General features: G+C 45.8%; 1 protein-coding gene across 5 annotated transcripts; it reads left to right on the top strand.

The window, feature by feature from the left end:
* Positions 1-85: 85 nt before the first annotated feature.
* Positions 86-27,984, top strand: LOC119535718 (RNA-binding protein 14). Of its 5 annotated transcripts, XM_037838026.1 has the most exons (4): positions 15,430-15,606; positions 16,608-17,029; positions 20,264-20,957; positions 22,788-27,984. In XM_037838026.1, the coding sequence occupies exons 2-3, from the start codon at positions 16,618-16,620 to the stop codon at positions 20,947-20,949; spliced, it is 1,098 nt and encodes a 365-aa protein (XP_037693954.1). In that variant the 5' UTR covers positions 15,430-15,606; positions 16,608-16,617; the 3' UTR covers positions 20,950-20,957; positions 22,788-27,984. The 5 variants fall into 5 exon arrangements, with proteins under 5 accessions (XP_037693953.1, XP_037693957.1, XP_037693956.1 ...); XM_037838025.1 differs by lacking the exons at positions 15,430-15,606; positions 16,608-17,029; positions 20,264-20,957; positions 22,788-27,984 and adding exons at positions 86-542; positions 5,948-7,412; positions 8,182-14,673; XM_037838027.1 differs by lacking the exon at positions 20,264-20,957.

The following is a 27,984-nucleotide window of genomic DNA, read 5'->3' as shown; positions in this document are numbered from 1 at the left end:
GCGCCAGGAGGGCATCCCCTTTCAGCCTCTCTGATTGGCTGTCGGCTGCGCGGGATGCGGGTCCCGATTGGCTAGGTCACAGCGCCTGCGCGGCGGGGTTCTCGGTCGCCAGCCATTCCTGGGGAGGACTGTCGGTCGGTCGGTCGTCTCGCCTGTCGCTGGAGGAGAGGTCCCGACCCTCCGGGAGGGCGGCTACGGCGGTAAAATGAAGATATTCGTGGGCAACGTCGACGGGGCGGATACGACGCCGGAGGAGCTAGCCGCCCTCTTCGCGCCCTACGGCACGGTCATGAGCTGCGCCGTCATGAAACAGTTCGCCTTCGTGCACATGCGCGAGGCCCCGGGCGCCCTGCGCGCCATCGAGGCCCTGCACGGCCACGAGCTGCGGCCGGGGCGCGCGCTCGTGGTGGAGATGTCGCGCCCACGGCCTCTAAACACTTGGAAGATTTTCGTGGGTAATGTGTCGGCTGCGTGCACAAGCCAGGAACTGCGCAGCCTCTTCGAGCGCCGCGGACGCGTCATCGAGTGTGACGTGGTGAAAGGTAACGCGAGGGCGCGCTCGGGGGCGGGGGCGCGCTCGGGGCACATTGCTTGTTAGCCACGCCCCTTTCCCGGGGGTCGGTCACTGCGCGGTTTGGGCGGGGGTGGGGTGGGGAGGGAGTCCGCGGGAGCGAGGCCGGCGGTATTGCGGGCGCGCTGGGTAGAGCCACCCTCCTCCCCTGTGGTCTGGGCACCATTCACGAAGCGGGAGGAAGAGGCTCGGGGTGGGTGCGGCGGCCACTACGAGCCGAGCTACGGGGCCGGGGACGCGCCTGAGAGACTTGCGAGTGTTTCGGGGGGCGCGCTTTCCCCTGCACGCCTGGGCCGGGCACCGAGCGGAAATTGGGAAGTGACGGGCACAAGCCGGATCATGGAGCGGGGAAGATTTCGCCACTTCCCCACTTCCTCTCCAGACGTCGGTCGGAGCGAGGGAAGAGGGAAAAGGTGGGGGCTGACGCCCTAACGCCGCCCTCGTGTTCCCTCGCGATGAATGCTCCCGAGCGGAAGGTAACGGGGCCCTTGGTCGTTTCTCGGGCTGGGTTCTTTTTAGAATTGGTTGGCCTGGGTCCACCATAGCAGTTAACCGTGGGTACAAGAGGGGCCCCTCCCGAACCACTTTGGCCTTCTTATATTGTTGATAGGGTTAGGCGTGGCAGCGCTGCGCTTTGCAAGCCCTCAAATTTGGGATTATCTCTTTGGGCTCGATTCTACATCTACTTCTATACGCTGGAAACCCCGACATTTCGCATATGGAAGGAAGCTTGTTTTATGAGGGTCCCGTCTCTGTAGCATTACTTGCTAAGCTTGTGCCCCAGGACAGTGTCCCCGGTCTAGTCATGCTTTTAAAAGTTTGGTGATTTTGCAAGGGGGCATACTCTGTGGCTAGAGTGGGAGGGGCGTGTGAAAGGTCCTCGTTAAACACTGGCTAAACGCTAAACACGATTTAATGGCTAGTTGTCATAGCTGGAGTAGCCTAATCCTCAGGGCCAATCCCTAGTTTGCCTTTTTTTCTAGAAAAATTTATCACTATAATTTAGCGGGACCCAGTTTACTTTTTCTTAACCTGGGTTCATATTCCCTAAGGACTTTTTTTTTCCTCCCTAAATCTTGGCGAGATTTGGTGGAACAGCCCTTGTGTATGGGGGGGTGGGGGTGGGGGCTTTCTTTACATTTGGGAACAGATCAGAGTTAGCATTGCCCCACCATCTTCAGAGATGCAACCTGGGAGTATCTGGTGGCCTGCTCCTGGTGCTGCGTTTGTACCTGCTCATGCCCTGTGTCAGAAGTACTGAGGATAGGAAATAAATGTGGGTGCAGGTGCTTATTTATTCCCACAAAGATACTTTATTTGCTGTCCTGGAAAGGCGCCTCTTTGGGGACATTCCTTATCCTTACTATAAAGAGTGAAGTGAAAGGGTTGTAGTCTCCACTACTGGGAACCATTCCTTGTTCTGCATTAATACTGCATTCTGTTTTCCTCAACTCAGGTTATGCAAGTCCACGGCTCCACGATTATCTGGAATTGAGCTTTCCTGCTGGGTGCTCTGAGGCAGGCTCAGAATCTTGCTTTTGTTTAGAGTAAAAGAATGGGAAGGAACTCAGGTCAAGCACCTGACCAGGAAAGGGCCAGGGAATATGATTCTCAATCAGAGTTTAATTGACCTACCAAACTTCTTTGGTGGTTCTTAGGCAGAGTGGCTATCTGATTGGGAGTCTGGAATCATGCATCTGAGTGGACAGACTCCATGGGATTCATGTGGTCAAGAAGCTTGCTTTCCAGGGGTAAATAAAGCCAAAAGTTCGCTGGCTTTTCCTCAGGACGGACACCAAGCCACAGTGGGGGTGAAGTGCACAATAGCTGCTCTTGGTTTCTAGGACTCCTAGTTGACTCCCTGTGGGAGCTAGAGGGAAAGTTTTTTGCTTTTTGTCCCTTTGTAAACTTTTGAGTGAGCAAAAATGCACTGATTTCTTCAGGGAGTGGTTTTTTGGTGTTATTTGTAGTCATGCTGATTTGTGACAGAGCTGATACACCTTGATGTAAGAGACTGGGAAAGATTGAAGCATCCTAGCCTCTGTTGATCCTGTTCCATCTCTTTAGGGTGAAGGAAAGTGAGGTTTCTAAGTTGAGGAGGTAGTGGGACTGACTGGTTATGGCCCTATAAGTAAGTTTACTCATTTCTTGGACTGGAAGTGGGCATTTGATTTTAGTCTTCTCTTGGCTGTCAGGTCTTTGGAACGCATTGAAGCTTGCCATTGCACAGGACAACCAGTTCTATTTCACAAGGAAAAAAAAAACATAGTTATTTGATTACTTCAGGAACTTGGATATGATTCGATTTTGTTGATAGATGAAAAATCTCCATAGCAACAGCAGAGGAAGGCAAACTGTCTCTGTTTTTTTGAGGGTGGCTATTCTTTTCTCCTATACAGAGCTCTTTAGTTTTATGTTAGGGATTTTTACTCTTCTTAGAACAGGGAAATTCATTTAACTTTGGTAGTAGAGGAATTAGGATGTCTCCAGAACGTTAGGAGACCTCTGCAAAACATTGCTTGCTCGTCCCTTTAATAGAGTGGATTTCCTTCAGAGGTCACTGTTTCTCGAAGCAGCTCTCCAGGCAGGTGGGTCTCTGGAGTTCTCTAGATGGCTGTTTTTTTTTCATTGTCCTTCATTGTTTCTTCACTGTCAGGAGTAGTTGGGCATCTTTGATGGGTGTGTGTATGTGAGATAAGGTAGGTCTGAGTTTTGCTGCTCACAATGATGTTACTGAATAAGTTGGACAACCTATTCATACTTTCCTCCAGTCAGGCTTAGGAACTTCCTGATAAACTTTGGCTGTAGTTGTGTAGGTTGTTTTGGGGGTGGTGGTGGCTGGGAGGGGTGTGGATCACTCACATAGCTCATCTGGGCAGTCAGATGCATCGTACAAGTGAAATCTCAGTTTTCAAAATAAAGCCCAGCTAAGTAAGCAGTAGACAATAGGATGCCCTGTTGCTCTTAAAAATCCATTGAAATTCTTGTTGGGTGTTTTTTTCCTTAGCTCATTCTAGTCTCAGCAATTCATGGATAGGGCAGCCAGAAATACGATATAGTTAATTCCTTAACGTTCCCACACAGCATCTGGGACTTCTTTTATTTTTCCCTTTTCTTAATGTGCCTCTAAAGCTCCTGCAATTTTTCCTGCTTTATTTTATTTATTTATTTATTTTCCTTTTCTCCATTTTAATCAACCCCAATTTCCTGCTTTATTTTTACTTTGGCTTATCCTTGCTTTTTCCAGGTGGTTTTTGTTATTCCCCTGAGGGTCAGTTCAGCCTCTACTTTTTAAAGAGCTCTCAGACCCTTACCAATTGTTTTTAACTCATTCAATCTAAGTGGAGGTGAGAAGTCACAGTTCTGCTGCCCTGCTTCTTGGCTGAAAGGAATGCTTAAAGATTTGCACAGTCTGTAGATAAGGAATCAGGTTCTGGCTTTGGGATGTGAGGACAGAGTTGTGATAATTCATTTTCTTTTATTGTCCATGGCAAGTTCCAGGTTTGCATATAAATTTGGCATTGTATCTCTTGTGTTTTATTAGAGGTGAAAGACAATATTCTGTAGAGAAGTAAATCTTGGTTTATTCTTAGGTTTGAGTATTGTTTAATTCCTTATTGTTCCGTAGCTATTTGTACTTTACGAGTCAGTTTTTTCTTTTGAACTTCCTAACAGGTAGGTAGGACAGATTAGTGGGATGGGGAAATAAGTGTAAATTCCTCTAAATCGTGTAACAAGTCAGTGATATAAATCTGGATCTAGAACTGAGGCCTTTTAACTCCTAGCCCAGGTTTCCTTGTGCTGTACCATACTTCTGGCTCCTACCTGATGTGTTTCTATTTCCATCAGTATGAGAGTCAGGTTGGTGGCATTGCCCTCAAACTCAGGGAAATGACTTCTATAGGAACAGCTGTAGAGGGCATCCTGGTATGAAAGCTTTTAGAAACCAGGAAACTTGTTTGGAAGCCAATTAAAGTATTTCTTATCTGAGAGTAGTTTCATTCAGGTATTTCTTCATTTCTTAAAGCTTATGTGAGAGAGATGGGATCCTGGCACTTGGACTCCAGATCCAGAATGGGGTTAAGTGGCCTTACGTTTCACAAGTACAAACCTATTGTTGTTCTTCAGATCTCCTTGCACTGTTGTGGTTTGTGAGTATGGAAGTGATTAAGAATTTCTTCCCACTCTTCCCCCTCCTGAAGTTTTCTGGTTCCATGTAGTAGATGAGTAGGACTTTTGGTCTCGATACCCTGTCTTAGATCTTCTCATTTGGAGCTGTGTTGCTGGAGAAACAAGCATTAGCAATCGCAGCTCACTCAGCTCTTGGATGAGGGCCTCAGGGGGTAACCTGCTTGGTAGAGCCTGCTAGCTGCAGTAATTGAAGCTTCTTGCCTTGTAGGTGAGAAATGAAATCTTTGCTGTAAACAGTCTGCTCTGTGGACTTGGGGTAAGGTATACTTCTGTCCTTGGAGAGGAAATGGAAGTGGACGTAATATGGCCTGGGGGAGGAGACTTAGGCCTGAACTCAGGAGGCTTAGTTTCCACTTTCATGTCTCATTGGTTTTCATGGTCTAGATCACACTTTCTAGTTTCTAGTCATATTACAGAGTCCTGCCTTGTACATTGATTTCTCAGGTGTAGACTGGTTTAGTTAGGAGCACAGAATAGCTGGGATTCTGGTCTGGCTCTAACATTTACTGGTATTATGATTTGGGAAAAGCCATATAAATTCTCTGAGCCTGTTGGCCCAGAGAATGGGTAATAGCCTTTGCCCTGCTTGCCTTACAAGATTGTCATGAGGCCCAAATGAAGTCCTGTGCATGAAAGTGCTCTGAAAACAGAAGTGCTGTTAAAGGGGGTGAGGGTGGGGAGATGGACTCATATTGGGGGAATTGTGTGAACTGTTTATTGCAGTCTAGCTCTCTTGCCTTAATTGGACCCCGGGCTGAGAGATGGGGTATGTCAAGATGTGTATGGTTATTTCTAGTGTTTGCGAGTTACTACCATAAAGGTGAGCAGTAGTTAGTGTTTATGAGCTTGGGTTAGAGAACAGTGATCCAACAACCTTTCTCTATTTTGTCTGCTGGTTTATACTTACAGGAGCTTATGTTGCAGTTTTTTGCTCTTTCTTCTCTCACCAGGAAGTTGGGTGAGACGGCAGGGGGAAAGGGAAGAATGGGCAAAGGTGATTTCTTGGGACAGTCAGAAACCTTGTTACATGGGAGCCATATTTTATGATGTACTCCTGGAGAGGAGGGTTTGGAGGCCTGGAGGTAGCTGGCAACAGCTGGGTGCTGTTGTGTGTCCAATTTGGGACCCATCGGGTAGCGTGCCCTGCCCCCCTAATTGCTAATCCTCTGTCTGCTGCTTTATCAGACTACGCGTTTGTTCACATGGAGAATGAAGCAGATGCCAAAGCCGCCATCGCGCAGCTCAACGGCAAAGAAGTGAAGGGCAAGCGCATCAACGTGGAACTCTCAACCAAGGGTCAGAAGAAGGGGCCTGGCCTGGCTATCCAGTCTGGGGACAAGACCAAGAAACCAGGGGCTGGGGATACGGCATTCCCTGGAACTGGTGGCTTCTCTGCCACCTTCGACTACCAGCAGGCTTTTGGCAACAGCACTGGTGGCTTTGATGGGCAAGCCCGTCAGCCCACGCCACCCTTCTTTGGTCGCGACCGCAGCCCCCTGCGCCGTTCACCACCCCGAGCCTCTTATGTGGCTCCTCTGACGGCCCAACCAGCCACTTACCGGGCCCAGCCCTCAGTGTCGCTGGGAGCTGCCTACAGGGCTCAGCCTTCTGCCTCTTTGGGTGTTGGCTATCGGACTCAGCCCATGACAGCCCAGGCAGCCTCTTACCGTGCTCAGCCCTCTGTCTCCCTCGGGGCCCCGTATAGGGGCCAGCTGGCTAGCCCTGGCTCCCAGTCTGCTGCAGCATCCTCGCTCGGCCCTTATGGTGGAGCTCAGGCCTCGGCCTCTGCCCTCTCCTCCTATGGGGGTCAGCCAGCCGCGGCCTCCTCACTCAACTCCTATGGGGCTCAGGGCTCCTCCCTGGCCTCCTATGGTAACCAGCCATCCTCTTACGGCGCCCAGGCTGCTTCTTCCTACGGGGTTCGGGCGGCTGCCTCCTCCTACAACACCCAGGGAGCAGCTTCCTCCCTAGGTTCCTATGGGGCCCAGGCAGCCTCCTATGGGGCCCAGTCTGCCGCCTCCTCGCTGGCTTACGGGGCTCAGGCAGCTTCTTACAATGCCCAGCCCTCAGCCTCTTACAATGCCCAGTCTGCCCCGTATGCTGCACAACAGGCTGCTTCTTACTCTTCCCAGCCTGCTGCCTATGTGGCACAGCCTGCCACAGCTGCTGCCTATGCCGGCCAGCCAGCTGCCTACGCTGCTCAAGCCACTACCCCGATGACTGGCTCCTATGGGGCCCAGCCGGTTGTCCAGACCCAGCTGAATAGTTATGGGGCTCAAGCATCAATGGGTCTGTCAGGCTCTTACGGGGCTCAGTCGGCTGCTGCGGCCACTGGCTCCTACGGTGCCGCGGCTGCCTACGGGGCCCAGCCTTCCGCCGCCCTGGCAGCTCCGTACCGCACTCAGTCATCTGCCTCGTTGGCTGCTTCCTATGCTGCCCAGCAGCATCCCCAGGCTGCTGCCTCCTACCGTGGTCAGCCAGGCAGTGCCTACGACGGGGCAGGTCAGCCGTCTGCAGCCTACCTGTCCATGTCCCAGGGGGCCGTTGCCAACGCCAACAGCACCCCGCCGCCCTATGAGCGTACCCGCCTCTCCCCACCCCGGGCCAGCTACGACGATCCCTACAAAAAGGCTGTCGCCATGTCGAAAAGGTACTGTATGCCCTCCCGCCTCTGCCCCCAGCTGGGGCTTAGGGCAAGGGGCTGAGGTTGGCATGGGAGGGAAACTGGAGCCATCGGCCCCTCCCTTGGTCGTCTCTACTCCCTTGGGATGTCTAGAGGCCAAGGGAGACAGTTTCTGTGAACTTTTCTGGTCCTTAGGGGTCAGGCGGAGCATAGTGTTCAGCCTGGGGTGGTACCAGCTAGTGAGGCTGGGAAGAGGGTCACCTATCTAGGCTAGCCCAAGTGCCATTGGAGCTACTGCCTGCAGGATTGTGGCCCATAGCCTTTCCCACCGTCTCAAGGATCCTGTCACATGGTTGTCCTTACTTCGGTGGGGGTGGGTTTGAGAGAGGAGTCCCTTTGGTGCTCACTGGCTGAAGGCAAGGTGTATGAGGTGCGTGCACTCTGTGAGAGGCTGGGAACCTTGCTTTCGTCCGCCGTTCTGTTGATAAACAGCCAAAGTCTTTCTGTGCAGGGCCCAGGGGGTGGAGGGAGGTTGTTTGTGGTTTGGGAATGGAGCCCAAAATCCACCTGGGCCAGTTCAGAAGGGAGGGCTTCGTTGGAGGGCTTGGTTTCCCACTGAGTTGAACCCAGGCTTGATTCTTGGCCTGGATAGGGTGATGAGCCTTCTGACAAAATCGTGTTTGTTGGAGACCAATCTGATCACACCCTCCCTGTCCCCATTGGCATCTCCCCCATGCCCACCTGGAGCCCTCCCCTCAATTGTCTCATTCACCAACTGTCTTCTTCTCTCGACTAGGTATGGTTCCGACCGGCGTTTAGCCGAGCTCTCTGATTACCGCCGTTTATCAGAGTCGCAGCTTTCGTTCCGCCGCTCGCCGACAAAGTCCTCGCTGGATTACCGTCGCCTGCCCGATGCCCATTCCGATTACGCACGCTATTCGGGCTCCTATAATGATTACCTGCGGGCAGCTCAGATGCACTCTGGCTACCAGCGCCGCATGTAGGGCCATCCTCGGGGTGGGGGACCACAGGGAGGACAGAAGAGGTGGGGTAGGGTACAGATCCAGCTTATAATCACTCTGGCCCATATCTCTCCCGTTTGCGGTTTTTCATCCCCTCTACCATGTGGGCCTTCCCCAGGAGATTTGATCCTTTTGGGTGTTCGGCAGTAACCTACTTTGTTCCTTCGCCTCAGCAGCAAATCTTGCCACTGGCTCTAGATCTGCGGTTTCCCCTTTCCCCTGCCTCCCATTTCCCCAGAATGGGAATTTCTTTTATGTTTTTATTTTTTCCTGTTTCCCTTTTATTTTTGTGCGCGATATTTAAGGTCTTATGGATGGGGAAGCAACCTGCAGTTGAGGTCGGCGGCGCCTTTTTCTTTTTAGATGCAAGGGAGGCTAGGAAAGGGTTAGCTTAACCTTTTCCTGTGCGCCATGCTGTGCCAGCAGTCCAGGGGCCCTGAGTTTGTCCCTCTGTAGACTGTGTGAGGCTGGGTTCCTGTTGGGGCAGTCATTTGGTTTATGTCCAAGTCCCCACTGACCACTGATGTTCTAGCTGATGTTGAGCGGCACAGTCCCACTTCCCCATCTCCCCAAGTAGGTGGTGTTAGAAAACCTTAATTTTTTTTCCCTTTTGTATGGACTACAAATAAAACTTGGGGCAATTTGCAGTTTGGAAACCTGGTTGTCATTGTCTTGATTGCACTCAGTTTCAGAGGAGCCAGTTATGACATCCAGGAAGACATGACAGCTAAAGGGAGGGCGACCAGAGAGCCCAGGGTGGGTGAGGAAAGAGGGTTGAATGGGGAATTAGAGTTGATTTATTTCCTGCCCAGAGGGATTTTATTCGTCGTCATCCTAGCCTGTCATCTTTAGGACTGAGGAGTCCAGATCACATTGTGTGGACTTTTTGGTCCTCAGATTGAAATAATCACACCAAAAGGCCACAAATTTATTGCCCATTTTCCTCTGCCTGTGCTCGACCATTTTTCCTGACTTTTCTCCAGCTAAACAACCTGTGCTTCCAGCAGGGTGATTCTGGGGTTTGGCTTTTCAAGTGAGGCAGCCAGCAGTGGGGAATGGGCTGCTTGTATGTTCACAAGGGCTGGTGGATCCTGCTGGCAGTGGGCTCAAGTGAGTGGTGGGGCTGGGACCCGAAGAGGAGCCGGTAGTGGGGTGGGGGTGACGCCAGCGTCCACTGCCTGTGGTTGGATGAAGGAGGGGCGGGGACGATTGGAAGCAGGTATGGGGATTCTGGCCATAGACCTGATGTTTCGCTTGTTGAACTTCACCGTGGAGCGTCTGTCCTGCGTCCTGTGAACCCCTGCCATCACAGTCACCTGAAATTCCTCTCCCTGTCCCCATTTGTTAGGGTGTTCAGATGTCTTCTTGCTGGGTTTATATTTGAAGATGTCATGATAAACTCTGGGAAGGGAGTGGGATATAAACATAGCCAATTAGGGATGCTGGGGCTGGGTGAGCAGTTGATTCTTCCTGTGCTTTTATTCCAGGTCTGGGGGTTGAGAAGACCTGGGGGAAAAATACAGTAGTTCCAGCTGGGATGGGCCAGAGGCTTGTGCTTAATGATGGGTGAATGGAAGAAAACTGGTGTGGTGGTTGGGTGGGGTGATAACAGGAAAACTTGTCGAGTGTTCCTTTGGAAAAAGTGGGTTTTGAGGCTTGATTTGGGAGCTTGCTGGGGCAGGGTGGCTTTGGGGATGTGTATGTGAATCAAGTGGAATTTGAAAAAAAAGTGGTTTTTTCTCTGCCTTCTTCACTGGCTGCTTGTGATGAACTTGCCTGTGTAAAAGTAGTTGTCCCCAGATGTTCTCTTAACCTCTGCCCAGTGGACAAAAATACACTCTTTACAGCCATGAGCTCTTGAAGATGCTAACAGGGAATCCCAGAGAGTATTGGGGCCCTACCCCAATACCCAGTACTTTCTTTCCTTGCTTCTCCTGCTCACTGCTTTGCCTTTAGATATTTTGCTGTTCCTTTTCATTTCTTGACAAGATGGGGGAAGGATGGGAGGAGCATTTAGATAGGATTCTTGTCACTTTTCTATAGTGAGGGTGGGGTGATCTGAGTGTCAAGCTTAGAAGTCTAGCTTTGGTTATTAACCCTGGAAAACAAAGGGTTGATTTTGGGGCTGTGACTGTGGCCTGTGTATTTGTAATACTTCTTTCTGTCAATGTGGCTTTGTGTCATCTTCCTTTCTCTCCAGTGAGGATTCTGCTACTGTCCTAGTTCCACAACTCCTGTGAAAAACAGCTCACTGTACTCTCCGGGCCAGTGTTGATGTCCTTTATTGCAGCCCAAGCCTTTCAGAGTGACCTGGCCTGGAAGATCACTCTAATTGCCTGTCATTTGTAGGTCCTGATGCCCTGGCTGCCTCAGCCCTCAGGCTTCTTGTTTAAGCCAGAACGAGCACCAAGCTAAATCAGTTGTCATTTTCCTCTTTTGCAGATTAAAAATCTCCCTCCCGTCTTTAAACTTAAGTTAATGCCATCTGTGTTGATCTAGCCCATTCCTCCTTTGCTTTTCTTGGATTTCTGACTTCCCAAGTCCTATAACTTGGGGAAGGTTGGGTTGTGTGAATTGGAGGACAGATATTTAATGTTTGTGGGGGGGAAAGGGGATGGGGAATAAGGAGTCTTAGTGTACCTCCAGACCACCACAGCTTCTACACCTTTCACCTCTGCCTCTTAGCCTTCATGTGGAGTTTTAGATGGTTTGTTGCTGGAACAAGACCACAGAGAGACTTCTAGTCTCGTCAACCTGCCCTCTTCAGAGGTTTGGACCTTGTTTCAAATTCTGTCTGGGGCCCCATCCCTTCTGTCTTGGGGCCCCATCCCTTGATGTCAGCAAGGGGTCAGCCTCTTTGGGTAGGGTGCCATGCCCATCAGTTAAGCTCTGCTAAGTCCGTGTACCCGTTACTGGTTTTCCAGGCATTTTGTTCTACCAGCCCCATCTATCCAGCCAAGTAAGTGGACGGTAATGTCAGATTGGTGAGGTCATAATGAAAATAGATTTCCTAGATTCCTGGAATAGTATTGCAAGACAGGTGTGGGTAATAGAGAAGAGAAGATGGATTGCATATGGGAAATTTGTGTTCACCTAAATTCTGTAGTACCATTTAGGTCATGAAGGGCCAGAATCTAGTGTTCCAGAAAAAAAAGTTTTTAAAATGATTTCAGGTCTAGCTCTTAAATCATTTGAAATACTGAGTGTTGGCAGTGCTCAGGTAGCTGAGCCTTTGGGTTGATCTTGAGGAGTTTTCAGTCTGGGGAGGCAGAACCTACCTCAATGAACCAGTTATAGTTAATAAACGTATATTACAATTAGGAAAGTTGAGGTTATAGGTTAAGTAACTTTTCTTAAGATCACAAGCCTAGAAAATGGTGAAACTAGGAATTAGACCAGCTATTCAAACAATCCGGGGATTTGTAATCATGCTAAGGTACTGTTGGGAGAATCAAATGGGAACTTGACAAATATATGGATGGATGGATGGATGGATGGATGGATAGATAGATAGTCATTTTATAGATAGTCACTGTTCATTAAATGCTTACCATTCCATTATTAGAAAGAGCACTGAGGAGGTTGGGGTGGCCAGAGGAGCACAAATCGGGACTTTGGATGTAGGTGTGAGTTCAGCACATAATGAATAATTTGAAGGTGGTGAATTTTTGTAATGACTGGCACTTAGGAATGACTTGTAGGCCACTGGGCTATACCACTTTTCGCTACCTCCAGTCTTGGGCAAAACTGTTGAGTGTCCAGGGATCAGATTCTTGTTGATATGGAAAAAGTTACTGTGTGGGTTAGGCAATCTGTAAAGACATTAAGAGGGAGGCTAAGAGGGTATATTTGGCTGCTTGGCAGGCCTAGTGATTCCCTTTTGAACATTCCTGGAGAAATACTGGCTTTTAATTGAGCCCTTATCAGACCAGTAACTCATTTCTGGACCAGGAGCCAAAGGTGGTAATTCTAAGGACAACCCCTAAGGGTGTGAAACTAATATATATTGCTTATTCATGTGTAAGTAGTTTCCACTGACACCAGTGTTTATCTCTAAAGTTGGATTTAAAACATCTTTCACCTTTCAGGAGTCAAGGCTTCAGGTTCTCTCAGTTATGTAGGTATGTTATCCCCCTTTAAGATCTACAGCCAGAATATAAATTTATGCATGGTCCTTCCCGGCAAAACCTCAGCTTTCTGGATGACTGGACAAGTCCCTTCAAACTCTTAGGGATTTGGTAGTATGCTCTCCAAATTAAGACATTGAAACGGCATCTACAGTGTTCCAGAGAAGGTGCTTTTTAAACATATTCCAATCTACCACATTCTCTGTAGTTGGTGTGGAGAGTAAAGGTAGAGAATTTGAGCCAGATGTCTTTAATTGGCCTTTCTAACTCTTGGTGTTTAAGGGGCGAACATTAAACTCCTTTAGTACTGGTAAAATACAATTGGGTAAGTGAACATTAGTGGGAGACACTCGATAATAAATCTCTAAAGCTTCATTTTGTCAGATTTGCCAAGTTGGTGACCCTGGTGATGAAAAAAGCTGTTTGCGTAGGTTACCCCTAATTCTTGGGCAGCTGCATTTCTGTTGAGGGAAACTGGAAAGTGAACTAGGTGGTAATGAGTGTGAAGAGACTTGTTTTCAGTGTCCAGGTTCTTAAGCTGATATTGACTGACAAGTGATTTACCTTCTTTTGGCTACAGGTAGTTAGCTCATGCATTCATTCATCCATTTGTTAACTTAGTCAACAAATGTTTGAATGCCTGCCATGTGCCAGGTGCAGTTCTAATACTAGGGATATAATAGTGAACATGAACATGTCCCTGCCTTGTAGGGAAAGTATTTGCTGGGGGCAGTGGGGCAAGGAAATGAAGAAACAAAAAGAAATTCAAGTGGTGGTGGTAAGTATTTGGAAAAATGAAATGGACTTTGTGGTATAGAGTCCCAAGGGTTGGAGTGTGAGGGATGTCTTGGGCGGTCAACAAAGGGCCTAGAGAAAGAACATTCCAGTCCGAATGAACCTGGGACCAAAAGGCCAGTGGCTGCATAATGGGAAGGGCGAGTATTAAATGGATTGAGAGATTGCAGCAAGAACCCAGGTAGGGTCTTAGGGTCCAGGAAGAGGTGTTTGGATTTTTTTTTTTTTTTTTTAATTACAGTGAAAAGCAGGGGGGGTGTGGTGGTGGTGACGACGACTGACGACATGATGTGGTTTACTCAGTTGGATAAGCCTGCAAAGTGAAACAGCCATAACTTGACCCAGTGGTCTTTCAGAAGGCAAATCAAGTAACTATACTTTTGGGGGGAAGGAGAGGACAGTTGTCTTGATGTCTGCACATTGACTTGAAACTGTGATCCTGATAAGGTTATATTCCCAGTCTCTCCCCTTTGGACCTGGAGAGATTTCTCAGTTTCATAGAATGAGTTGACCTCATAGGCTTTGGTATTTTGAAAAAAAGTTTATTTGCAGGGCTTTGGGGATACAGAATTCGAAGCATCAGACCGAAAGGAGCTGAGGATTTCAGTACCAGATGTGTTTCCCTGTACAGGTTGAGTCGAGACCACCACCTAATAGTGGCCCCCTCAGAAGGGCTGTGCCGCTGACTGTAACATGGAATTGGTTTTCTTCATCACTGATCCTGTGACTTTTACTGGGTCTCAGAGGTGCATCAGAATCCACAGTGAAATGGACCAAGATTAGTGAACACCACTTCTGTGAATGTTGTATTTTGACTTTTTTAGATCCTCACCTTTTTCTGCCCTAGAAAAAGCTCTTGACCAGTTTTCTTCCACCAGATTCCCGAATCATGTTGGGTTTCAAAACTCAGTGTTTTTTCCAGAACTCTGACATCACTTTTCTTTTTATCTCTTCTTGGGGATGGGTGGGTGGGGTGCTTTGGAAGGTAGTATGTTCTCCTGGCTGTCATCGATATTCCTTTCGATCATTCTCAAACAGTTCACCGCTTTTAGCCTGCTTTGTTCATGCTTTAAGTTCTACCCCGCACCCCTTGCCTTCATAATTCCCTCTTCAAAAGCTGCTTTGAAAAGGGTCTCCTTGACTTGAGTAAAATTGCTTCCTCAATGAATACGTGATTGTGTGAAGCCAAAGAATGCGAAAGAAATGTGATGAGGGAGCCAGACCCTCTGGAGAATGTTAATTTGTATTTTGTTTATAGCTGACTGTGGCTTGGCTCTTCCCTCTGAGGTCGGTCCAGGGGTTTACAGCTCTTGCTGGTGGCGCCCAATAAAGTAAAACAAAAAACTTTGTTGCTCTAAGTTTTTTCTTGGGGGTGTGTGTGGGGTGGTGGTGGGGGGGTGGTGCTGGTGGTGCTGGTGGTGCTGGTGGTGGTGTATTCAACCTCCCTGGTGACACAGAGAAGCCGTTTTTTCATCTTGGATCCCAAGAGGCGGATTTCTAGACGGTAAAAACAGCAGACTTGTCCTCCAGCCTTTACCGGGGCCGCTTTCTGGGCCACACCATCCTCATAGAAGCGGGGCCCACTCTTTCATACCTTTGAAAGTCGTGTTAATTTGGGGGAAGCCCCGGGACTCTCGGGTCTACAGTGGATTACTGGCCAGTGGGGGAGGTTTCTTCTCGTGTGGCTTCGTTCTTTTTACCTTGCGTTTGCGTCTGGTGTAAGCTATTGTCCCCAGGCTGCGGGGTGGGGTGGGGTGTTCCGAAACTTAGAGAAATTTGGAGAAGAGGGAATGGTAAGAAGCAGTGGAGAGCTGAATATTGTCGGTGTGCACGTGGAAGAAGCGAAACGTGGAAACTTAAGAAGGTTGGCGCCATGAAGCCAAAACCTGCCATGCAGGGTCCGGCTCACTCCGCCTAATGGCGGGCTCAGTTCCCGGGCGATGCCCACGTTTATAATCCCGCCTACATGATTCTCTTACCCAATCAATGACTACCGCTTCGCGAACTTGACGGTCATTGGTTTTCATATGAACTCTCTGAGGTTACTGATGTTTCCGCTTCTTCTCGGCCTCTCAGGTAATTGGCGTTTGTGGTAACCAATCAGGAGGAGGATCTTCGGGAACGCCTGCCCCCCCCTTTACTTTATTGCGTGGCCAATCCGGTGACAGGCTAACCTCCCCCTCTCTATCGAGAGTCTCTGCTGCGGCTGCCGCCATTTTAGCGTTTTGTCAGAAGCGTCTGCTCCGCGAGGAAGAGTTCCTGCTGTTTTCCGTGCGGGTGAGAGACTTCGCGAGCACTTACACCGTCTTCTTTCTGCTTTTATTTCACTCTCTTGGGCTTCGGGGGTGTGCTGGGGAGGGCGCGGCTTCCGCACCCTTTACTGAGAGCCGACCCCGATCCTCAACATTGCGCGGTAAGCCCGGAGCAGCCCTTCCCCCACGACCTCCCTCGAGAATACCTTGCTTTCCTCCTACCCTGCCCTCCGCCCAGCGTGGCTCGGCGTTCTACCTCGAGGTTTCGAGCGAGGTACCGCGCTGTCCTTAGACTCAGGAATTGCAGCCCCGTTTCAAGAATTGCTCAGGTCTTCAGACCTGGTCTGGTGACTGTGTCTGAAGCCCTCTTCCCTGGCCGCTTTTCTCCTTTCTGCAGGAGCTCGTAGGACAGTAGCCCGAGAGAGGCGTTTCCCTCTCCGGCTCTTCCCGGTCCCCTCCACGTCTCGTATTGTGGCCCGAGTCGTGTGTGCACTGTTTCCAAAGAAAACTCTAGGACATAGCTTTCCCAAAGCCCGCTTTTCTGGAAATGGTGGCGGCTACTTGGAATACTAGGAGAGGAGGGGCCGATTTATAATTTCAGTGAATTAGACAGTGAATCCAGCCGGCCCAGTAGTTAGAATTTTATTTTCTGATTGTCTTCCGAGTGTGATAGAAAAGCCTGGTCACTCTAGCTCTTTATTTATGCCCTCATTTTCATGCGCATTTGAAGATACCTAACTTCTCCCAATTCCTTTGTCTATTAAAAACCGCTCCCTTTTACAGACCTCATACTTAGGGATTTGATAGCGTGTTCTATAGTAGGCCTCCTTGTTTCAATTTTATCTCCATTTGTGTGGAGATACACGTCTGAGAAAGAAAGAACTGTTTGAAAATGTACACTGTAGTGAGGAGATGACAAGGTTGGTTTTATTTTTTGTTTTTATTTAAACTTTGTATTTTGAACCGATGTGGTGGTGGGTCCGAGGTCTTTGTAATGAGTTAGAATTCTTGTTTCTTCTCTCCCAGGTTGGGCGAGATGGTGAAACTGTTCATCGGAAACCTGCCCCGGGAGGCCACAGAGCAGGAGATCCGCTCACTCTTTGAGCAGTATGGGAAGGTGCTGGAATGTGACATCATTAAGAACTACGGTTTTGTGCACATCGAGGACAAGACGGCGGCCGAAGATGCCATACGCAACTTGCACCACTACAAGCTGCACGGGGTGAACATCAACGTGGAAGCCAGCAAGAATAAGAGCAAAACCTCCACTAAGTTACATGTGGGCAACATCAGTCCCACTTGTACGAACAAGGAGCTCCGGGCCAAGTTTGAGGAGTATGGTCCAGTCATCGAATGTGACATCGTGAAAGATTATGCCTTTGTACACATGGAGCGGGCAGAGGATGCAGTGGAGGCCATCAGGGGCCTCGACAACACAGAGTTTCAAGGTGAACCACTCTCTTTGAATAGAGAGTTGTAAAGAGGGCTGAACACCAGGCTATATGGAAAAAACCCATTGAATAAGGGAGGAATGTGAGTTAGAGATAGAACTCTAACCTGACTGGGGGGTGAAGGATTGAGTGTAGATGATGGACTTCTTAAGACGGAGGATGCATGAGATTTACAGACTTTATAATGGGGGAAATGTCCCTATGGCTTCTTAAGACTTTTCTGTCTTATCAGAGCAGAAATCCTTGTCTCCAAAAATTCCTGAGTTATCGCTCTCTCTTTTTTTTTTTTTTTTTTTTTTTTTGAGGGTGTGGAGAGTAGAGCATATTACGGAGTGTTTGATACAGAAGTTACTGTCTCCAGGCAGTGTCAGCATGTGCATTGTTTTACATATGAAGAACCTGGCAAAAGTGGCTTAAGCCACACATTAGGAGCAGAATCCCACCCAGTCAAGCTTCCTTACATACTTCCAATTTATTATTTTTTCCTGAAAGAGATAACCCTTTAAAGGGTTACAGACAGCTCTTGTTGCTTTTGTATTATTCCTGTACCAAGAGGCTGTTTTGAGGATGAGGCCACTCTAGGATTAAAAGACTTATTTCAGGAGTTTCTGGAATTTTTTTTTTTTTTTTTTTTTTTTTTTTTTTGACAATGACATTGCCTTTCTGTTGTTTTTTGGGGGGGACATTAACGCCCTTGGTAAATGGCTCACTTAGAAGGGTGTATCTTGGCTTCAAGTTAACACCTAACCAACTCCTGTTGTACTTGGAGAGAAGAATAGGTGATAATGTGGATTGTCACTTTATTTGGAAGGTATTATCACTTCCTGATACAAGATTTATAACTCCTGTGGCAAGAGTGGCAATTGTGAAGGGGGTGATAAACATGGTGAATTGCCAGCTGAACTCCCTTCTCTCCTTCTACCTGCTTTGGATCCCCAGTGTCAAAAAGCCTTTTCCCTTTGGTTGTAATTACTTCCATGTTATGGGTATTTCCATAACTTCTTGCTGCATTTTTAAGTCATTCCAACCTTAAGAACATGAACAAGGTAGTGGCTGATTCTCTTCCTAAGTGCTCCTCTTTAAGGATTATTGCTGCTATCTTCAGTGTTTATTTCACTTGAATTGGGCCTTTCTTAGTCTGATCATCATTCCCCCAAGTAAGTGGTGCTCTGTGTCATGGGTATTGTGCATTATTAAAGAAAAGGGCCAAGGTCTCTCAGGTCTAGTTTGTTTTCTCTTTCTAATTGGCAGGTTGAGAATTATTTTGTCAACAACTTAATTGGGAGGGTTCATGGTATGGTACCTTGAATATCTTGGTATCTTGGATATTTTGGCCCAATCATAGAAAAAGTGGTCTCTGCTTACAATAATCACACAGATAAAGGGAGGACAGAGTGGACTGATTAAGGAGAAATTATCCTATAACCTAGTTCTGGGCATCAGCTCTTAAGTGCTCTGGTGCTGCCTTTGTCTTGCTTGTTATTTTTGTCCTATTTTTCTTTATATTAGCTATTTTCTTAACTAATAATCTTCTAGTAGAGTTCCATGTTATGTTGAGTAGCAGTATTTATTGAAGTGGTCTTTTAACCCTTTCCACTTTCCCAATGTTGGCTATATTCTCGCCCAAGTCTAGTTTGCTCTCATTTAAAGAAAATTTATTCCAGATAGTTTTAAGAATTCAGCTTCTTTTTCTGGCATTAGAATTGGTAAATCCTTAGGTCGCGTCATTTCTAGATGAATTTTATGTCTTCAGTGTGCGTGGTTGATTTCTTGATTATACTTATTTTCTGTTTTTTGTTTTTTGTTTTTTTTTTTTAGGTGCCATAGTGGCCCTGTGGCAAATGCCTGAGGGACACAAGCTAGCACTTTAAGAAACTTAAGTACTTAATTACGTATTTTAGCTTTTAATAATCTGTAGGTTAAACCTGCCAGATGTTCATGTTTAGACCAGGACTTTATGGGTATTTTGATCCCTCCAGCCCCTTTTCCCTTTTGTGTCTTCTAGCTTCCCATAACCTAACTTTTAATTTTGCAGGTAAATTTGTGTGTTTACTGCTTTCTCTAATGTTAGATGATTAAATGATCCATGTGTTGACTGTCCCCTAGTTCTAATCATTTATTTTTTGACATCTCTGTGTTTGGGTGCATTGTTGCCAGTTGTATCAGAAGGCTTTTGCTGGCTTTGGATCCCTTTGCTTACCAGTAAACTGGTAGGTCATGTTAGGTGGAAACAACTTCTTCTTTGAATAGGTTTAAAACTTGTGTGTCTGCTTTTTTTTTTTTTTTTTGTATTGTAAACAGCTGTTCATTTTGTTGGGTTGTCAGAAATAGTATTTTCATTTCCAGAATACAAATTACAATTTTTAGAGAAAAATAGCATTAAATGCATGTTCTTAGGAGCTCAGATTCCTTGTTTAAAGAGAAAAAGTCCTTAATCTTGCTAAAATGAGCAGTTTGGTCCACTGACTAATGTTACTGGCTATTCTGCACTTTCCTCATCCTCCCACGTTTTTAATAGTATTCTCTTTCTAAAAACGCAGGCATCTTGGACCTTTACCTTTACCTTTGGGCCTACTAGGGGTCACTAAAGTTAACTGTCAGATTATAAAGAATCTTGATTAGAATGAACATCAGAACAAGCAATTTAGAGGACCCAGTTAAGGGGGAAGGCAGTCCTTCAATTCATATCCCCTCTTGCTGCCCTCAAGCCATAGATTGAGTTTGATCACTCTGTCAGTGTTAGCTTTAGAGTCTTTTATTTGGATCTCTTGGTTTTTTGTGGGGAGAAACTGGCCTTTGCATTCTTCAGGATAATGAAATCAGACTTGATAGGGAAGATAGGAAATATCAGAATCCTGTGGACTACTCTGACTTATTCTAGGTTTTCTTTTCTTTTTTTTTTTTTTCTTAAATTTTAGGCCACTGTTTGGATTAGAATTTTACCCATAGTTACCTGGCAGAGGATAGGATGTTTTTGAGCAAGAGTAGTTTCTTAAGCAATAAACAGGTGTATAACTAAGGTATTTCTTCTTACTTATCTTTGCCTGAAATCAAATCATTATACTAAATCGGTGTTTTGAGTTTGTTCTGTTCTTTTCTTTTTTAAAAAACTTTTTGGCGATGGTGAATCCTGCCTTAGAGTTGTCTAGGTAAATATGACCAGTGTCTGGGGTAGGGGCTGGGGCTTTGACTAAGAGTGATAGCAACCCTTCTTGCGTCTGTTTCTTCAAGGCAAACGAATGCACGTGCAGTTGTCCACCAGCCGGCTTAGGACTGCGCCCGGGATGGGAGACCAGAGCGGCTGCTATCGGTGCGGGAAAGAGGGGCACTGGTCCAAAGAATGTCCGATAGATCGTTCGGGCCGCGTGGCAGACTTTTCCGAGCAGTATAATGAGCAATATGGAGCAGTGCGTACGCCTTACACGATGAGCTATGGGGATTCATTGTATTACAACAACGCGTACGGAGCGCTCGATGCCTACTACAAGCGCTGCCGCGCCGCCCGGTCCTATGAGGCAGTGGCGGCTGCAGCTGCCTCCGCGTATAATTACGCAGAGCAGACCCTGTCCCAGCTGCCACAAGTCCAGAATACAGCCATGGCCAGTCACCTCACCTCCACCTCTCTCGATCCCTACGATAGACATCTGTTGCCGACCTCAGGAGCTGCTGCTGCCACAGCTGCTGCTGCAGCAGCAGCCGCTGCTGCTGTTACTGCAGCTTCCTCTTCATATTACGGGCGGGATCGGAGCCCCCTGCGTCGCGCTACAGCCCCAGTCCCCACGGTTGGAGAGGGCTACGGTTACGGGCATGAGAGTGAGTTGTCCCACGCTTCGGCAGCGGCGCGGAATTCCCTGTACGACATGGCCCGGTATGAGCGCGAGCAGTATGCGGATCGGGCGCGGTACTCAGCCTTTTAAAGCTTGAGGTGAGCGCGGTGGGGTCTCCCCTATTCTGATTTTGCCACCCCTCCTGCAGCCTAGGGTCTCCAGTTAGGCTGCCCGCTTGCTTGCTTTTGCAGGGTTAGGGTACAGTTACTAGCGTTAGCGTGGTTCAGAGGCTAGGAAAAAGTCCTAACTGCCTAACTTTGAAATATGTAAACGTCTGTGGCCCTCATGGCCGTTTTTCCAGGGACCCTGAAAGTAGGAGTCATTCTGATTTTATTTGTGCCCAGAAAAACAAATGAAACAAAGAATGATGTATTGGCGAATCTCGGGTCACACTAATGTGCTTAATTGAACTGAATCTAGGACCTTCTTCAGGCATTCAGACTCAGGCATGCTGTTTCTCAGAGTCTTCGATGCGATCCCTTAGGTGTGCAACATTACTAAGGTCTGCAAGTTCCTGTTCTGCTTCTGGCTATGTGGAAGGTCTGATATGACCTGTAAGAGCAAAATCCATAACTGTAGTGAATTGCATAGGTCCCAGTTATTATGAAGACTACCAAAATGACATCATCTTAATCTTGAAAAGTACTTGTGATATTCCCGAGCAGTTCAGGCCTTAGGAGTTTTATAGAAAGAACTTTTTTGATGGTAAGTTGGGGCACAGAGGAATAGAAAAGGTATCTTTTTTCATGAAACAGTTCAACAAGAAATCTGGGACATAGACTCCATAATCCAACTTATTCACTCAGCTCAGATTCATTTGCTAAGTAGTGTCGACCCTATTGCTATAACTTTGAGTCTGTCCCTCAAGACTTAATTTTGCTCAGTGTTTTTTTTTCTTAACTGTTCCCACAATACTGTTTTGACATCCTCTTCATTTCTTCAAGATATTAAGGTATGTAGTGATATACATACGCACACGCCTGTTAATTTTATTCTTTGGTAGTATAGGGAGCTGTGCCTTAAGCAGATTGCTCCCTTCATCTTCTCACTAGTTGTTGTGGACATACAATACTCTTGAATCATCAGCTGTACCTTGAGTCCTGGCTTTTTCCTCTACTGTACATTTGGAGACTCGTCCATTTTTCTCTACTTTAATATATTCTTTTCAGTTACTTGCCAGCTTTGGACTCTAGGTGTTTGACATTGCTATTGTACTGAATGTTGATTCCCAATACCCTTTGTTTTAAATAGCCCTCCATGAGTTCCAGAGATTGCCCATTGATCCTTAATCTGTAGCAACAGGGGAGGGGGATTCTATCATCTTTTCAGGTAGGGCAGCAGGTGTGTGACTTGCCTAGAGTCATTGAGTAGGAAGTCACTGATAGTGCTGGAAAAGAAACTTGAGTGAAGTGTGGTTTATATTATTCCCTCTAATACATCTTTCAAAAGTTAGTTTTTTTCCTGGGCAGAGTTGGATGCCCTGGGGTCGTAGTTTGTTCAAGTGATAGTATTTTTTATAGACCTTGGATGGTTCTTAACTTGAACCTTAGCATTAAATCCCAGATTGAAACATAATGTTGATTTTTGATCCCAGAGAGCAAACTGGAACCTTTTCCCTTTTTCCTGCCCTCCGGTAATAGTTCATGGCGTAGAATTACCATCTCTGAAGAATGTTAGCACTGAAAGCAATGAAATGTCTGCCTAATCCTATGAAGATTTGTTATTTTAGAGAAGGGCCCCATCTGGGATTGCGTGATCTTCCCAGTTTTTCTCCGGCCTTCGAGCTTTTTTTCATTTTTCGATGTTGCTGTGAAACTAGGGAAGGGTACAAGTAAAGTGTCAAGTTAACAGACTTCGTAAAGATACTCTTTGAGTGGGGAAGCCCTTTGAGCTTTGCTGTAAAGCCCATGTATTGTGCTCTCTTTCAGGTGGGATGTGTGTGGGCTGAAATTCCGAGCTGCGGTTGTGCATGAGAATACACCGTTCGTGGTACCCCATCTCCTGGACGTTCTCGGCTCTGTGCGTTCAGTCCCTCAGGAACCGTGGACCTTTAATTTACCTTGCTAAGTTCAGACCTTCTTTTCCTTTCCTTTACTCTCTCCTGCCCATTTTCCTGTTCTTCCTGTCCTTCGATACTTCTGTTACTTCCCACTCATGTTCTGTTCTCCCAGCAGTCCTCATTGTGTGCAGAAACTGTGGTGGAGGCAGTGCTCTCCTCCCTGTCTCCTGACTCCTCCATTGGGTATTGGGTTGGGGGAATAACCTTGGGGAGAGAGTCACGGCTCTTGGGTCTCCTTTTTGGCCCAAAGGCTTGTGGCGGTTAGACCTATAGAGTTGGATCACTTTTTTCTTTCCGGTGAAATAAATGGTTTTTCAAGTTAATATAATGTGTGCTTTGAGAGAGTCCTTGCTTGGACTTGTTTCTGGGTTCTTTATTTGGATCTTGAAAAGTAGAGGGGAGAGTGTAAAGTTCAAGACATTAAGCTTTGGGTGAACATCAGAGCGGTTTTTCCTTGGTTGTAGATAGGACTTGAGGGTGCCAAAGGACAAGAGGTTAACATGTACCTGGGCAGAGGCAGCCTTATTCCAGTGACGACTTCTCCCACTGTTATCAAACCAACTACAAGCTAGTAGTTGAGAGATGTAGAGATTATTCCCTGCTGGAGAAATAGTCATCACTCACCCCTACGACTACCATTCCAGCCACCCAATTAACACATCTAGGCTTACTACTTCCAGGGAAGAGGTCTAGGAAAAGGAAGGCTTTGAGGAAAGAGATCAGCTTTCACGGGTGGTTAATGCTTTCCATGCCATATGGAGAGAGGAAGCTGTAGCTCCCAACAGTGTTCTTTAGGCCAGAAACACCTTTCAAGGCCTCTCACCATCTATTTGTATAGGTCTGCCAATAGCTGAATGGCCCCACTAGCATCTCAATACTTGTACTTTTAGCCATTAGAGGTATGTGTAGAGAAAGCACCCAGCAGTGTGCTTTAGATTGGATTATTGAATGGAGGCTGAGTCACCAGGAAGACCTACCAACTCTCCTTTTTCTAGGAAAAGTGTGTGTCTTCCAGATGTTTTTTTTGTCTCTACGGTCATATTAAAGCTTTAACATTTCAGGACTGTCCAGTTAGGATTTATCCCGGAAACATTCTTTCAACAATTAATGAACCCATACTGTATGCTAGGCATTATCCTTTCAGGAAAGGGTGGTGGTAGTGATGGGAGATTAAAAAGGAGTAAGTCTTCGGTTGATAATTTCTCAAATTTTTCTGCTTAACTGCTTCTACCTGACTGATTCTTCCTAAACCATACAGGGCCAAGATGGGAACAGCTGTGTAATTGATAACGTGTAATCTATTGAATGTTTGCTGTATCTGAGGCCCTGTGCTAGGAGTTTTATGTGTTACCTCCTCCTCATTCTCTTTTCTGTCATTAACAGTCTGTTACTTCTCTTTCCCCCAAAATACAAATAATTGCTAAACATTGAATCTGGCTTTAGTGAAAGGGCAAGTGAACAAGTTGACAGTTCCAGGAAAACGTGGTTGAATTAATGGATAAGGAAGAGGTGGAAAGAGCTGTTACACATAGAAAGTGGTCAATAACAGATTTTGACTTCTGGGCTAGGAGGAGCTTTACCTGCATTTGTCTTTCCCTTCCCTACCTGGGCTAGTTCTCTGTGCCATTCTCTTAGAGGATTGTACCTATCTGGCCCCCTTTTCTCTAAAGGATGACACATAACTGATCTACACTGTATACACCTTGGCCCTGATGGGTAGCGTTGGCAAATTTCAAAAGCTGGAGATTCAAGTATTCATTGGGTCAACAAATATTTTATTGAGTTGCTTGTGTGCAAGGTATAATTCAAGGTGCTGGGGGATAAGTACAGTTGTGGAGCTTATATTCTAGTGGGAGAGATGAATAATAAATACATGGTGTCAGGTAGAGAATTCTATTTTAGATATGGGTGGTTAGTGAAGGTTTTTCCATAGTTTCAACGTGGGCAGAGTGGTGAATTTTTTTTGCATTGTAAAACAAAATGTCTGCTTACAATTAACTCTTGATTCTATTAAAGGAAATCCTATATATTTTTTGGTCATTGTTTCTCATGCTAGATTTATCTTCCAATTTTATTGGAAATTCCCTGAAAAAAAAAAATTTTTTTTTTTGGCACTCTCCTTCCTCTCCCCTCATTCCCCCTAACCTCTAATCTGCTTTCTCTCTGAATTTGCTTTTTCTAGTCACCTCTTATAAGTGCTATCATACAATTTTTGTGCTTGTTTATTCACAAAGCATAATGTTTTCAAGGTTCAGCCGTGTTACAGCATGTCTCTAACCTTCATTCTTTCTTATGGCTAAATAATATTCCACCGTGTGTGTTCCACATTTTGAAGGAACTCATTCTTGCTCTTCCCTTTGAGAGCTTGGTCTTCCTGTAATAAACAACCTTAGAGTAGTGTTTTTTATGACTGTAATATTTTTGAAATCATTTTTAAGCTTCCAAACAAGTGATCTCTTGAGTTGAGGCCATGTGATCTGCTCTGTGTAATTGACAAGGTTATATTGCCATCACCCACCTCAGGAATCATGCAGTAGTTTTTTAAGCGTAATGCTTTAATACATTGATTTTCCATAGCCTCCCGTGATTTGTTATTCCATTCAGTAAAGTGTGATTAGTATGCACCTGAGAGTTGGGTTTGCAGTTCACTAAGCAGTCAGTTTGGCCTATTATGTTTAAATCACCATGTGGGGAGTACAGAGATGAATAGGACATGATATCTTTTCTAACCTTGCCTCCACAAGCTGGTTCCTTTCTGGGCCTTGGGTATGCAAATCATGTATCCCTGGAAGTCAGGTAAAGATGGAAATGGTCATTCTTCTGTAGTGATGACATCTGGCCCTGCCTGTTTCTGATGGGTCCAAGGACCGAAGATGGCAAAGGTTTCAGAGTGGTCCTGGGATATGTTTTGGTGGTAAATCTTTTAACTTTGACTTCAAGTCTTCTAGGCCTTCCCTAAATTGTGGTTGACTTGGGTGAATGCTAAATTAAATCAATCCTTACCCCAGAGCTAGTGAGAGGTAGACCCTTTGCACTTTGTTTATTAAGTGCTGTTTCAAACTACTGGAGTCAAGTTCTTTTCACATGGTCTCCTGCTGAGGCAAAGGTGTAATGACCAGCATGATGGTGATGGGAAGTCCCAGGCTTGGAGAGCAGTAACTGTCCAGGTTAAAGGAAGAGGAAGTAGTGTGTCCCATGAAGGGATTTCTCCAAGACAAAATAAGAAACATACACCATACTTGAAAAGTTTTAAGTGGAGAACCATGAGCATCTTATTCAGAAACATAAAGGTAAGGAACAGCTAAAAAGAGCTAAAAGCAGTTGCTTTGGGGTCAGGGGCCTTAAAAATTTTTTTCTTGTAACATATACAAAATTTCCCATTTTAACTGTTTTCATAGGTAAAATTCAGTGATGCTAATTGAATTCACAAATTATGTTACCATCACCATCAGCCACTACCAAAACCTACTCATCACTGGGACAGGGGACTTTCTAAAGTTTTTTGATACTAATTACTTTGTAAACCATGTTCATGCTTTATTTGCTAAGTTTTGTTGTGCTTACAGCTTTTTTCTGTCTTGAGCCAGATGAAGATGATGGCTTAACATGGCAGTGAGTGTTCCAACCTCTCACCAGTTGCAAAACTTCTGACAGGAGTAGGGACTTCTATTACTTTGTGGCATGTAATTGGCACAACTAAGATAGAAAGCAGAGGTGGTTCTCCTAGTCTGTGGAGGTAAAACACAAAAGGAGGAAATGCTTATCTAGTGGTAAGTGGACCTTTAAAGTGGAATTGAGCAGTTTCTGTTATGGCTCTGTTTTATATAACTTGTCAGACCCAACGGAATCTCCATCCTCTGCTCTGTCTGCTAAGAGGCTGTTTCTTCATTAAGGGCTGAGCCTGGTGGTTTCCTTTCATGCCACTGACTGTATCCAATGGGCTGGATTGTTTATATTCACTTATGCGACAAGAAGGGACCCCTCTCTGTTTCACTGTCTAATGAATTTTAACACTAAACTTGGGGTGCCTTCAGTCTGGAACTTCCAGTGCGCTCTATTTCATCTAGGCTATTGCAAGGGGGAAAAATGCCCTTGACCTAGTGGCTTGAACTGGACTAGGACATCCTGATATATTCATAGACCTGAAATAGTTTGAAGGACAGACTTCAGTAGTGTACAGTTAAAGTTTTTCCTGGGAAGCCAAAGAAGCAGCCCAAGAGCTAAAAATAAAAAGTTTCCTACAGAATTTGGGCATATCATATCTATAAAATGTAGAAGGCCAAGAGAAGACAAGGTACCAGACTTTGAATATATGCTCAATTAAAAAAAATTCTTAAATATTTAGAATGAAATTAATATGAGGTTATAGGATATTTCATCAATTCTTATATGCACATTTTTTAAGTCTCTGAAATGTGTGTCTCCATCCATACATCTTATAGTTTAATTGGCATTGTTTTATTTTTAGTGGCACATAAAATGATGCAATTTAAAATCAGTGTCATACTGGATTAGATGAACTTATTTTGCCAGAGTTCAAGTATCTCTGTAAGATACATTCCTAGAGGTGGAAACTGACATTTTACTGCATGTTGTCAAGTTGTCCTTAGAAGTTATTCCAGTTTATATTCTCACCAGCAAAGTATGAAAATATCTTTTTCACACCCTCCCTAGTGCACTTGCTGATCTTTTCCAACCTGATAGGTTAAAAATGGTATCTCATTATGGTTATAATTAGTCCTATTTGTATTAATGAATGAGGTTGATCATCTTTATATTTTTAAAAGCTATTTGTGTTTCCTTTTTGTCTTTTCATCTCTTTTGCTTCTTTTTAAAAATAGGGTTTGGGTCTTAATTTGTGGAAGGCCCTGTATGTATTAAGGAAATTAGTTCTTTGTGATGAGTTGTTTTTTCCCAGTTTGTAATTTATTTCATGATGTTATTGCCATGCAGAAAAATGTAAGGTAGTTGAATTTCCAGACTTTTTTATGACTTTCAGGATTTTGCATCATACATTGGCTATCTGCACTTCAAGAACATTAAAAAAGTCTTACTTTTTCAGCATA

This window comes from Choloepus didactylus, chromosome 6, assembly GCF_015220235.1.
Source record: "Choloepus didactylus isolate mChoDid1 chromosome 6, mChoDid1.pri, whole genome shotgun sequence".
Taxonomy (NCBI): domain Eukaryota; kingdom Metazoa; phylum Chordata; class Mammalia; order Pilosa; family Megalonychidae; genus Choloepus; species Choloepus didactylus.
This window is presented reverse-complemented; position numbering and strand designations above follow the sequence as displayed.